This window comes from Brienomyrus brachyistius, chromosome 11 (genome assembly GCF_023856365.1).
Source record: "Brienomyrus brachyistius isolate T26 chromosome 11, BBRACH_0.4, whole genome shotgun sequence".
NCBI lineage: Eukaryota > Metazoa > Chordata > Actinopteri > Osteoglossiformes > Mormyridae > Brienomyrus > Brienomyrus brachyistius.
Genome location: NC_064543.1, coordinates 12,410,495 through 12,422,566, shown reverse-complemented (window position 1 = coordinate 12,422,566; position 12,072 = coordinate 12,410,495). Strand labels below are relative to the sequence as shown.

The 12,072-nt window shown below is 44.3% G+C and overlaps 1 protein-coding gene across 2 annotated transcripts; it reads left to right on the top strand.

Moving 5' to 3' along the window:
- The first annotated feature begins 1,351 nt into the window (after nt 1-1,351).
- On the top strand, nt 1,352-11,169 carry nod2 (nucleotide-binding oligomerization domain containing 2). 2 transcript variants are annotated; one of them, XR_007400708.1, is made up of 11 exons: nt 1,352-1,757; nt 2,549-3,131; nt 3,257-3,380; nt 3,826-5,593; nt 6,007-6,090; nt 6,766-6,849; nt 6,989-7,072; nt 7,870-7,953; nt 9,012-9,233; nt 9,425-9,508; nt 10,329-10,386. XR_007400708.1 is itself a non-coding variant. In XM_049030654.1 (11 exons), the coding sequence occupies exons 2-11, from the start codon at nt 2,643-2,645 to the stop codon at nt 10,399-10,401; spliced, it is 2,958 nt and encodes a 985-aa protein (XP_048886611.1). In that variant the 5' UTR covers nt 1,355-1,757; nt 2,549-2,642; the 3' UTR covers nt 10,402-11,169. The 2 variants fall into 2 exon arrangements, 1 of the variants encoding a protein (XP_048886611.1); XM_049030654.1 differs by having other exon boundaries at nt 1,355-1,757; nt 9,012-9,095; nt 10,329-11,169.
- Nucleotides 11,170-12,072: the final 903 nt, after the last annotated feature.

The window sequence follows — 12,072 nt, the reverse complement described above, 5'->3', positions numbered from 1 at the left end:
GATGCATTACCACGTATAATATTTCAGGAATTCCCCGATGCGAGATTGATCTAACTGAAATTCAACACGATTGCATCCTCTACCGGTATCCACACGCATTGCAGCCTCATAAGATTTATTTAAGTTTCTTTTAACTTAACCGTCGGCAAGATCCCATGTATCGTTTGTTCTTTTTATTATCCTGACCGCAACCAATTGACGGGGCGTCAGATCAGTGATTGTATCCGACATAGTATTCATTTTATCCATGTGTCTATTTGTATCAAACATTGGCCGCTGTTTGTGTGCGTTGTAGGTCTACTTAATATTTGTTATATTTAACCTTTGCGGAAATTTCAATACAGTTTTTAATTAGTTTCTAATGTGTTTTGGCCGTGCTTTAAGTGTGAAAAAAACAGGTGCCAGCACTCAACTTGTTATTCTCTACCGGTAGAGGTGCCAATACGAAGGAAACGTTCCCAGTACTCTGAAGAGGTACCAGTCCATTTCAAGCACTGGTTATCGGGCAGCTGAACAGGCCCGTTACTAAACCTATGGGGTAGCTGTTCTTTGACAGTTCAGTTTATAGGCCCATATATCTATTATAATATAGGACCTACGCCATTTTAGACTAACTGACATCAATTAATTTGGTCCATTGTTCTGACCAGGAATCTCCACTTTAAAAGGAAAACGTAAGATACAGTTTTATCCCTGTATTAAGGCCCTTTACATGTTTTAGAAATTCAGGTATTTATTGGGTACAATTCGGGCAACACTTGCAGAAATAAACAAACAGATAGATAAATAATATAAAAATCAGTGAACTAAGTGCACATTTTATCTTTATATCTTTAGTTTTGTTGTGTCACAGTGGTGTAATGGTCGAACAATAAAATAAAGTCAGCTTCGTTATGAGGGTGACAATGACTCATTACTCGATGAAACCTTAAATCTCTGGGGTGAGATCAGCTCATCGGAGGTCATATCACGTCCTTGCCTCTTCCTTTCCATATCCGAGTACCAAAATGACAGTTTATTGGTTATATAAACGTAGCCTAGCCGTTCGCGCGATGACGCCGATACTCAAAATGCTTAATTATAGGGATAAGGAAAACCCGAAATCGCTGCTCAGAAGATGGGAAGTGAACGTAAAGCGCGTTTCCTCGGAGGAAGCAGTCACGGGGAATTCATGCACCGCAAGAAAAGAAGCATCTAAAGTGTAGCCTACAGAGATGATGAAAGCCGAACTGGCTGCCAGCCCGCCAATCTGCTCCTAATGTTACCCCCAACCGAGGATACTGAAGTTCATATTCATCACTTATTTGTTTAATGGTTTTGATTTAAAAGTTTAAATGATTGTCCAGTGAAACAATACTCCAGAGACTATCAAGTGTTACCTGGTCTCTGGTTCTCCGTTTATTGAACTAAACACGCTTCGTTGAAGTAAAACAACCCGTCTGTATTGTCTATAGATGACCGTTGTTTTGTTAACCGAATCAAACATTTACACCATAAAACTCCTTAATATTAATAATGCGGCCATGCAATTCCAAGCATTTGAATTAAGTCAGATTACGAGTAGCCTATCCTTTCTGGTCATGCACGGTAAATTTTTGACAGCAGCATTTTTACCGTGACAACAACCCAGCGATCACTGTTCCGTGTCAGGAACGAGGAAGTAGGCAGAGCTCGCCCGAAACCGACGGTGCGACCGTCCGAAAATCACATTCAAGTAGTTTGCTTTATGGAGCGATGGTACGAACGCTTACTGAAAAGTAAGTTGATGTTCCTTTTATGTTACAGTTTCTATTATGAAATAATCGTTACGACTTATAAAAATGCATTTACCCTTATTTTTAATAACGTTACTCGTTAGCGACCTGCCTAATGTGGGTTAACCGCACTTTCGTTTATTCACATTTTTTATAAATGTTTTGTCTGGTTTCGAAGTAAAATGGTGACGTAAACTGTAGTCAGAACCAAAATGTTACATTTCACAATCACAATAAGACGGGAAATAACAGAAAAGTAGCACGCATTTCTAACTTTTGTTTCGGATCGAAACAAAAGAATGATCTTTAGCGTTTGAAATGAAAATACCGTTGGTGTTTCTGACTGGATCATTATAATATTAATAATGTTGCTTTAAGGGACATAAACAATAAAAAAAACCGTTATCAAGAACTCCTGTATATCCCAGAGTAAAAAAAAACTTCATCTACTGCTACAATTGTTTTTTCCATGGAAAACCTGTCTGTTCATGTGCATTAGTCTTTGCTGATTGGGATCTCAGCGTATATCTGCTTCATATCACCTGGGAAGATGTGGCAAGTCTAATTGTAAGCACTGATGACCAGTTATTATCAGTTAAGCCCATTTGATATGGTGTACCGATTTTGAATAAAGTAGGCGGGCGAGGGCTGTGAATGACTGCAGGGAAGACATTCACAACACAGTCAAATACTCTATACCTTCAATACTTTCCATTGCCTTAATGCATTTCTGCATACCCTGCAACACGGAGGTAGAACACCTCAGAAGATCTGTTGAAAATGTCCCCCTACAGGTGCCAGAGCGAGTGCCCATGATGAGACATGCCCACGGAAACCTGGGTGTGCCGTAGGGCGACCTCTGGCCTGCAGCCGGGGCGGGTATGAGGTATGAGTGCTTGTCGGCTGCTCCAGCAGCAGAGGGTGGGCCTGCTTCAGGTGCTGTGCTCCAGCGGCACTGCCGAGATCCTGGAGAGCGTGCTGGACCGGCTCCTGGCCTGGGACGTGCTGCAGTGGGAGGACTACCAGACCCTGTGCCCGCCTGGCCGGCCACTGTGTGCCAACGCCAGGGAGCTGCTGAATGTGGTGGCCAGCAAAGGCGAGGAGACATGTGGGCTCCTGCTGGTGGCCCTTGATCAGGTCCTCCCCGGGGCTCAGAAAGTGAGCCTGTCCTTGGGGGAGAGCGGCGGTGATCCTCTCCTATCTGACAGACCTAGCCCCTCCACAGCCACCCAAATGCTGCGGAGTGAGCGGCCATGCCTCGTGGCCCAGCTGCGGTCCTGCATTGGAGCAGCGCTCAGGGCCCTAGTGGCGTCTGGCAACCTGACGACCTACGACTGCGACGAAGTGCAGTTGCCCATCAACACCCCTGCACAGCAGGCAAGAGATTGGGTCAAATTCTGCCAAAATGACCCAAAACAGGACTTTGACCCAAAACAGGACTTGCACTCTGCTTTGTAATAAAAACTGGGGTGTAATGAAAGTCCTGCTGTTCACTCCTTCAGGCGAGGCGACTTCTGGACCTGGTGGCTTCGAAGGGCGAATGTGCGGCAAAAGGTCTGCTGCAGTTCATTGAACGGATGGAAAAACCACTAAGGTGGCAGGACTCGGGGCAGACCTTCCCTGCGGGTAGCAGCTCCCGTAACCCTCACTCCAAGCACTTCTGAAGTCATTTGCATCTTTCACACACTATAACAAATATACATGTTCAGGGGTGATTCTAGGATATTTTAAAGTGGAGAGCATAAGAGGAGCCATAATTCATATAGAGGGACCAACATTATCATTAACCAATGGTATGTTTTGAATTGATAAGTGACAGGTCAGGGAGCTCATCAGGTACCAATCAGCTTTCAACTTGAGTCAATGCCCTCGTGGCCCCACACGTATACATGCCTCCATTTTTCTTGGGCTTCATGATGCCTGGCCTTCATTGACCATAATGGTCACCTGATGAACTCTACTGGTCTACTGTGTTTATTGTACAATCTGGACCAGGCCTGCCTGTGTCTTGGTACCACCTCGGTGCTGGCTGGCTTCCTGATATCAAGTCCACCTTCCTCCACTTTCGCAGAACTTCTACAATACCAGAAAAAGCTGAGGAGCTCTGTTGCTGCGCAGTCTCACTTCCTGAACACCTACGGAGGCACAGGCAGCCTGTCCCTGGACGACGTCTACACGGAGGGCCTGCTGGAGGTGTCCCAGGGCGGTGAGGAGGCTCAGCGGCCCATTGGGCTGGAGGACATCTTGGGCCAGGTGGGAACACTCAACAAGGATGCTGACACGGTACTGGTACTGGGAGAGGCGGGCAGTGGGAAGACCACGCTGCTGCAGAGACTGCACCTGCTATGGGCCAGGGAAGTGACACTGGAGAACTGGATCCTCCTGTTTCCCTTCAGCTGCCGTCGGCTGAGTGCGGAGGAGCAGGAGCTGTCCGTCCGGGACCTCCTCTTTTCGCATTGCTGCTGGCCCGACCGGGACCTGGAGCCGCTTTTCCAGTTCATCCTGGACCACCCGGATCGGGTGCTCTTCACATTTGATGGGCTGGACGAGTTTCGCCTGCGCTTCTCAGATGAGAAACGCGTCTGTTGCCCCACACAGAGGGCCTCTGTCGCCGCCCTGCTGTTTAGCCTCCTGCAGGGCTGCCTAATGCAGGGCGTGCAGAAGGTGGTGACTAGCCGGCCGGAGGCCTTCGACGCCTCGCTTAGGACGTATATCCGCAAGGAGGTCACACTTAAGGGTTTCTCCCCCGAAAGCATCGACTGCTTCTTGCGGAAGCAGCACCACGATCCTGGTCTGACCAGCCATGTCCTCCAGTCTCTCCACAGCAACACAGCGCTCTTTAGCCTCTGCCACGTCCCGGTCCTCTGTTGGATCGTCTCACAGTGCTACAGGGAGCTGCTAGGCAGCGAGGGCAGCCATTTGCAAACCTTCACCGACGTCTACATCATGATCCTGCAGCACTTCCTGCAGCGGCGTTGCCCTCTGCGCCTTCCCCTGGCGAGCGGCTGGGCTGGCACATATGCGGACATGGTGCTGCGTCTGGGCCGCCTGGCCCTGCGGGGCCTTGAGACGGCCCGTTACGTCTTTTCGGAGGAGGAGCTACGGAGATATGGAGTGACGGACAACGATGTGGCCACGGGCTTCCTGATCCGCAGCGACAGCTTCTGCACCCTGGCGAAACACTACGAGTTCCTACATGTCACCATGCAGTGCTTCTTCGCCGCTCTCTTCGTCATCCTCGGGGACGATGTTGACAGCTCAGCTGTCTTTAAGCTCTTTTGCCCCTGGGGCAAACGGAGACCCTCACTGGCTGGTGTCTGCTCCATGCCGTGTTTGCCCCATCAGGACCCTGAACTCACAGGACACACATCAGAAGCTGAGCGCCCCAATTTACAGATAATGGCTACCTTTGTGTCCGGACTGCTGTCACAGCGACACCGTGGCCTCCTCATGCAGTCGTGTCCAGCATCCGTCCTGGACAGAAAGCATCAGCAGGTGGTGAGAGGTCTTTCCCAGGGCCTCCAGAGGCACTTCCGCTCCATCCCGCGGCCAGTGCAGGGTGAGAAGAAGAGCATGCACGCCATGCCCGAGTTTGTCTGGCTGATAAAGTGCATCTACGAGATGCAGGATGGCGCCATGGCCCGGCGCGCTGTGGTCAAGCTCAAGGTGGAGCATCTCAAGTTGACCTACTGCAACATTGGACCTGTGGAGTGCAGCGCCCTGGCTTACGTGCTGCAGCACCTCCGCAGCCCCGTGGGCCTGCAGCTTGACTACAACTGCGTGGGGGATGTGGGTGTGGAGCAGCTGCTGCCGTGTATAAGGGTCTGCCACTCACTCTAGTAAGGCCGCGAGTCTCGCTCGGTCGCTCTGTAATCCCACTGCTGGGTTTGTCCCAGCAGCTCTCAAACTGTGGGTCTCCATTTGGGGTCGCAAGATGATTTTCTGAAAGTGCCAAAAAAAAAAAAAGTTTCAAATCGAGGGTCAGGGGAGTGTTTCTCTCCAAGCTCGACATTTTATACATTTTATAGCCAGCAATCTGTTAGCAAGCTCTATCAGTGGGGACTCCCCTCCAACCCTCCTTTTGGTAAAATTCATCGCAGAACTTGACAAACAGTTTTTGGCGGGTTGCCAGACCAAACATTTGAGAGCCTCTACCTTAAAGGAAATGTGACTAGACTCAGTTCTCATTTAACACATAACTGGTTTCTTAAATGCTCTCTTTGGTGTAACACCGATTTTTCAATTTCTTTAGTCTCAGGAACAACAATGTATCGGATGAAGGAATTCGGAAACTCACAGAGAAAGCTGTTCATTTTGAGAACTTCCGGAAGATTGCGTGAGTGCGCCATATTGCATTAGTAAAGTAATCTACTTACTTTGTATTGCCCAGTTTAATCAGTATTAAAAAGGTTCTTACCTGAGGTCACATCATACCCCCCCCCCTTACTAACAACAATCATGACAGTGTATAGTTGCCGTTTATCCCATTTTACTCAGTTGTCTTGATTTAACACTTGATTGAATGAATGGCACAATCACACTACTTACTTATTCCATGTAACGCCGAATTTGTGTCATTTGAATAAATTGCTGTAATTTCGTAAGAGAAACTAAGTTAATAAACTACTAAAAAATGTTCCTCTAAAATGGACAGTAGAAGAGTGTTTCAGATAATTATTGGATCATTTGCTAAAAGAAGCACAGCCTACTCTAGAATTTAGCTTAATATAGATTAATAAAGCCCTTAATTATTGCTTAAAGAGCTAAGAAAAAATCATACGATTTATACATGAGAAATTATAGGGAGTCCTCAACTACAGATTTGGATAGGCATTGTTTAATTTGTCCGATAGATTCAATAAACAGATTAGTTAAGGCTGTCAGTGAATTAGAAAACAGTGAGATGACAAACCAGCAATGTGATTCAGGAGGGCAGGAAATAGAGTAAAACAGTAACATCATTGCTTTTATGACAAATGAAACTAAAAGGAACCTTGTGTCATTCTCACAGACTCTTCAACAACAAGCTAACTGATGCCTGCATGGTGCACTTTGCTGAACTTCTCAAAGCAAAGCAGAATTTTTTGGCATTAAGGTAAGTGGCCCGCTTTCGCCTCTTAAAAGTGAGGATTATCTGCCTGTATGGACTGTTCAGTCCATCTTTCCCGCGGGGCTCCTGAAGGCTACAGTGTTTAGGGAGAATCTCTCATGATGTGGCAGGAATTGTGTTATAGGCTGGGAAACAATTACATCACAGCGGTGGGAGCGGAGCTTCTAGCAGAAGGACTCAAAGAAAACTCCTCTCTGAAATATCTTGGGTGAGTATTCAGGAATTTGGGAAAAATAGACATTCCTTATGTACATATTAAAAGAACTTGAAGATGTATGAACTACCGCACTGGTTCCTTGCACCAGGACAGATTAGGCTTAGTGGTAATTTACTGTTCAGTTAGCTATGAAACTGTCATCAATGAACACCTGAAACTACACAGAAAATGCAATAACACACATGAATGCAGCACTAGTTTAGCTTTTGTCTTAGTTACAAGTTTTGCTTACATTCAGATTTTTGACCTGGGAGCCGGAATGTTCCTTAGCACTGAAATATTTTAGTTTTATGAATTTCCCATTTAAAATTTTTGAAGTGTTGGTTGGTCTTTCTAAGACAAAATCTTGCATAATATGTCATTCCTGGATAAGTCCTTTATGGTACTCTTTTCGGGGGGAATTTATAATGAATTTTTTGAGAACAAAGTGATCTGCTTACGGGAAATGTTTTTTTCTTTTAGTTCACAAAATGACTCAAGTAAATCGACATTTGTGCAGGTTGTCAAGAACACCCGTATCTGTCACTAAACCTATATTAACATGTCTTTAACCATAGATGCTTTGCCAGATATTGCTTTTATAGCCATTTTAAGAACAATGCTGATTTAATAAACTCGGGCTACGTGTGTTAGGGGTTTCCCGTTTTAAGCTGGTGCACTTCTTGGCTACAGACACTGATCATTAGTGTCTCATTCTGCTGAAACCAATACAGTCACAAGTATTTGCTTTCGTTTTGAGAAACACAGACGATAGCCTGTTATTTATTTGTTTTCCACCTGTTTCCCAGATTGTGGGGGAACAAAATCAAAGATAGGGGGGCTGAAGCACTGGCCGAAGCACTGCAGAGCAACTGCCATCTGGTGTGGCTCAGGTAACAGCGGGGTCATCATCAGCGCCGCCCTCTGCTTCTCACCGTGCTGCAAACCCACCACATCCTGTACCCGTGCCCCCCCCCCATCCTGGTCCTACCTCGACCACGTGTGTGTGTGGGGGGTTTTATTTGACCCGTAGTACTTATGTGTTGGAATAAGCAAATTTGCCGGTGTTTGGTCTCTCCTCTCTGTGTTCTGCACAGTTAGCAAGAGATCATGAGATCACTAGGCCTGGACTTACTGGATTTCCATGGAAAAGCAAGAGTTGTCGATCAATGACCTGTTTCCCACTGGAAACGGCACTGGGTCAGGTTGTGCTTCCATTGTGTCAGAACAACAGGTGTCTGAGGATTTTATTTTGTACTGCAATCCGGGTGGATCTTCTGTAGCTGGGCTACATAGTTTTGAAAAAATGTAGCCCAGCCAGTAGCCATCAGGCTAGTATTCAGTGATTTTGCACTTACCCGACTTCAAAATTCCTCACCTCAGGCAAGTGGGCGACCTTAATTTCCAGCTGTGATTACAATGCAGATTCAAATGTATTAAAAGCAATAATTTTGGGCTTACTTTCCTTTGTTTGGGATATATAACTTAAGCATCGTGATAACTATAATTGTTTTAATAATGTTAGAGGTGCTTCTAAATGTTTTGTCCTTTTAAGAATAGTAATAGCCTTAATTATTTGACTAAATCAATAATTACACAATTGTAAATAGCCCTGTAACATTTAAAATTAACCCATCCTTCAGTCACTTAAGTCGCCACGTAATTAATGTAGAACCAGAAATAATCAAATGAAGGGAAGGCATTTTATTAGCACAAATGCATTCGTAAGTCATATCAGTTTGTCTTAATATGATTAAAAAGTTTGTGGTTTTATGTATGGTCAATTGAATCTGTATTTTAATCAAGGCTAATTAAGGGCTTAGCTAAATGGAAGCCTGTGTATGAGCTTTTCCTGGGCTCCCTCCGCCCTGCAAGCTGGTCTATGCTGGGCCGCGCTGTTCTGGTTCTGTGCTGTATTCATTTGGTTTTTATGTGCCGCATTCTTTTGCAGCCTGGTAGACAACGGTGTGGGCAGCGCTGGGGCACGAGCTCTGGCACAACTGATCAAGACAAGCCAGAGTCTGGAGGAGCTGTGGTGAGGCTGCTTTGAGGAGCATCAGCTTTTGGGGTTGAGGGACGATCCTTTGGCCTATGTTTTAAACTACAGCACGGTTGACTGACATTATCCATCTGACACCTCACAACCTACAATACCTGAAGAACTGAGTTAACTGTTAAGTGGAGTTTTTTCTACTTTTTTTGGATAAAGACAAGCTTGGGATAACTTCAGAATAGGATGTTTATATGGGCTCCTGTCTGTCTAAGTGTGGCCAGAAGGACTTTGCTTTCCCTTTAAATCTGCTCACTTCTTTTCACGTTCACAGCCTGCATGCTTCCTCCAGCTGTGTTTTGTCTTTCTAACAGGTTAAGCAAGAACTGCATCACCAGGGAGGGTATTGAGTGCCTACTGGAAGCACTGCAAACAAACACCAGTGTCAAGGCAGTCTGGTAAGACCTCCTGCCCTTCCAGTTTTACTCCAGAGCATTTAGACAACATAAGAGCATTTACAGAAATCATCCATCCATCCATCCATCCATCCATCCATCCATCCATCCATCCATCCTTCAATCTTCTAAAGGCTTTTCCTTGTCAGGGTCATGGGGTTCCGACTTGCTTCCTTATTTTTGCATTTTAAGTACAGTATGTGTAATTGGTATTATTCTAATCCAGGGGTGTCAAACTGCAGTCCTGGGCGGGGGTGGAGCCCTGTGTAGTTTAGTTCTTTCCCTGTTCCACCACAAATGATTCAGGTCAAGAGCTGTGTGGCAATTAGCACAAGGAGTTGAATCAGGTGTGTTAAATGAAGAGAAACCCAAAGATGTGCAGGGCTCTGGCCCCCCAGGACTGGAGTTGGGCACCCCTGTTCTAATCTATGATATTTCACAGAAAGACCCTTTCTGTCAGATGCATCACAATATGCTTATTGTAGAATATCACTCCTATATATATATGCAATATTGCTGGCAGTGGGTAGTGTTCTTGCTACCCAGCAATAGCGTTTTATGCTTTCATTTCCATCTACTGTCAGTGCTCCTGGGATAGACTCTTGGTTCATCACGACCCTCTACTGCAGTGTTTCCCATGGAGATGGGAGGGAGCAAAAGTGTGGACTGTCTAATATGGAGGTGGGAGGGAGCAAAAACATGGACTGTCTGGGGGTCCCAGAGGACCGGGTTGGGAAACATGGCTTTACTGGATAAGTGGTTATGGAGGCAGGATAAATGCCTAATAATCCAGACTCTAAAACATTCATCTTTCCTAATAAAGGCTGAAGGGCAATGATCTCAGTCCAGAAGAGGTGGAGGAGCTGAAACAAAGAGACCAGCGACTTACTTTCTGAAGAGAATTTTTAATTGAGGTCACCTCTTACTGTCAGAAACGGGCTGTTACTTCACCACTCTTCCACATACCTCACACATTCACCTATTAAAACACACAATTTTGTATCTCATGTGTACATAATTTGTTTTTGTGGCTTTGTTTAAGGATCAAAATGTGGAATTATAACATAAAGGTTTTTGGTCTGAATCATACCAGGATGTACTGAGTATGTCTGAGAGACAGTTTTGAAAATGTTGACAAAACCATGGTTATCGATTCAGTCATTTTCATGCCTTGTAGCAGTTCTGTAAAAACATTTTCTCTCCACTATTTTTGAGAGCGAGAACACAGTAATTAGTGTGTCTATAAACTGGACTATTATGCTGTACGTGCTGTCTTTTAGAAGATATACATTTTTTGGGCATAGTATGTGAAGAACTCCTTTCAAACATTGTTATGGTTCATGGGTGTCACATGACCCGAAGGAACTCAGAACTCGGCTCAAACCAAAACTTAATACAGCTTGCATTTTACTTTAGTCAATAAGTTAAATGTTTTTTTTTTTATTTAATCTGATATGTAGTTGCAAACTGATTGTCTTTTTGCATATTTTGGAGTTTTGTTTGGTTTTATATTTGGCATTTTATTTGAATTACCAGTGTGGAGTAGAACGAAATTTTAATAATCTGTGTTACGTATGGTTCTGATTTATTTTTCTGTATCAAGCTGTGCTATCATGATACAAGTGTGCATGAAAGCAAACCTGCTAATAAAATGCAAACTTTCATTTTGGCAGCCTGTGTCATCCTACTTGTGCATAGAAGTGATCGAGGGACATGATTTTGATTTTGCATAGAAGTGATCGAGGGACACGTAACTAATCATCCAGTTACCTTAACTTTACAGTTGTTCACTCTGCCATTGTACCTGCCTGCTATCACTTTTGCCTAAGTGTATAGTGATGACACATTTGCTGTAATTATAGTTTGTGTCCAAAGAAAACACTGTAAATGTGTGGACTGGTACATGCTTGTGTATCATCTTGAGTGTTTTTGGTGTAATGTGCAAAAGTCAGGTTGTAGGCCAGGAAAACAGATAAACAAAAAGAGCTTTAGGAAAATAATGCCTCATGAAAGAGACATTAGTTGCTCCTGACAAATGCAACGTATGAAATGTGTGATTCTTTTGCAAAGTTAAGCTAAAACACAAGGCTACGTTAACTACTCAAGCTACGCCATTTTTGTTCTATGACGGCCCTCAGTTGCTTTATGAAAGTGATTATTTGGAAAGTAAAATGACGTGCTAATGGTGCATCTGGCCATTGTAATCAAAGATCGCATTGTTGAATATGCCATCTGACTGTCAAACACAAAATCCTGCAGTTACAAAGTGAACACTGAAAAGATTGTCAGACGGTGAAATATATAGCTGAATTGACCACAAAATGATAAATGGACAATAATCCAAACAAACCTGGACACACATCGTAAGAAAAAAAGGAGAACATCTAAAACAAAACTTTAATAATTATCTAACGAATATTCCAGATCACTATTCATATTGAATATGCATGAATATCGAATAACTTTGTATGACATTTTACTGAGGATATTATTTAGGAAGCAATTGTTTACAACTACGTATATGGATATTGTGGGGAAAATACATTTACGATTATTAGGCTGAATGC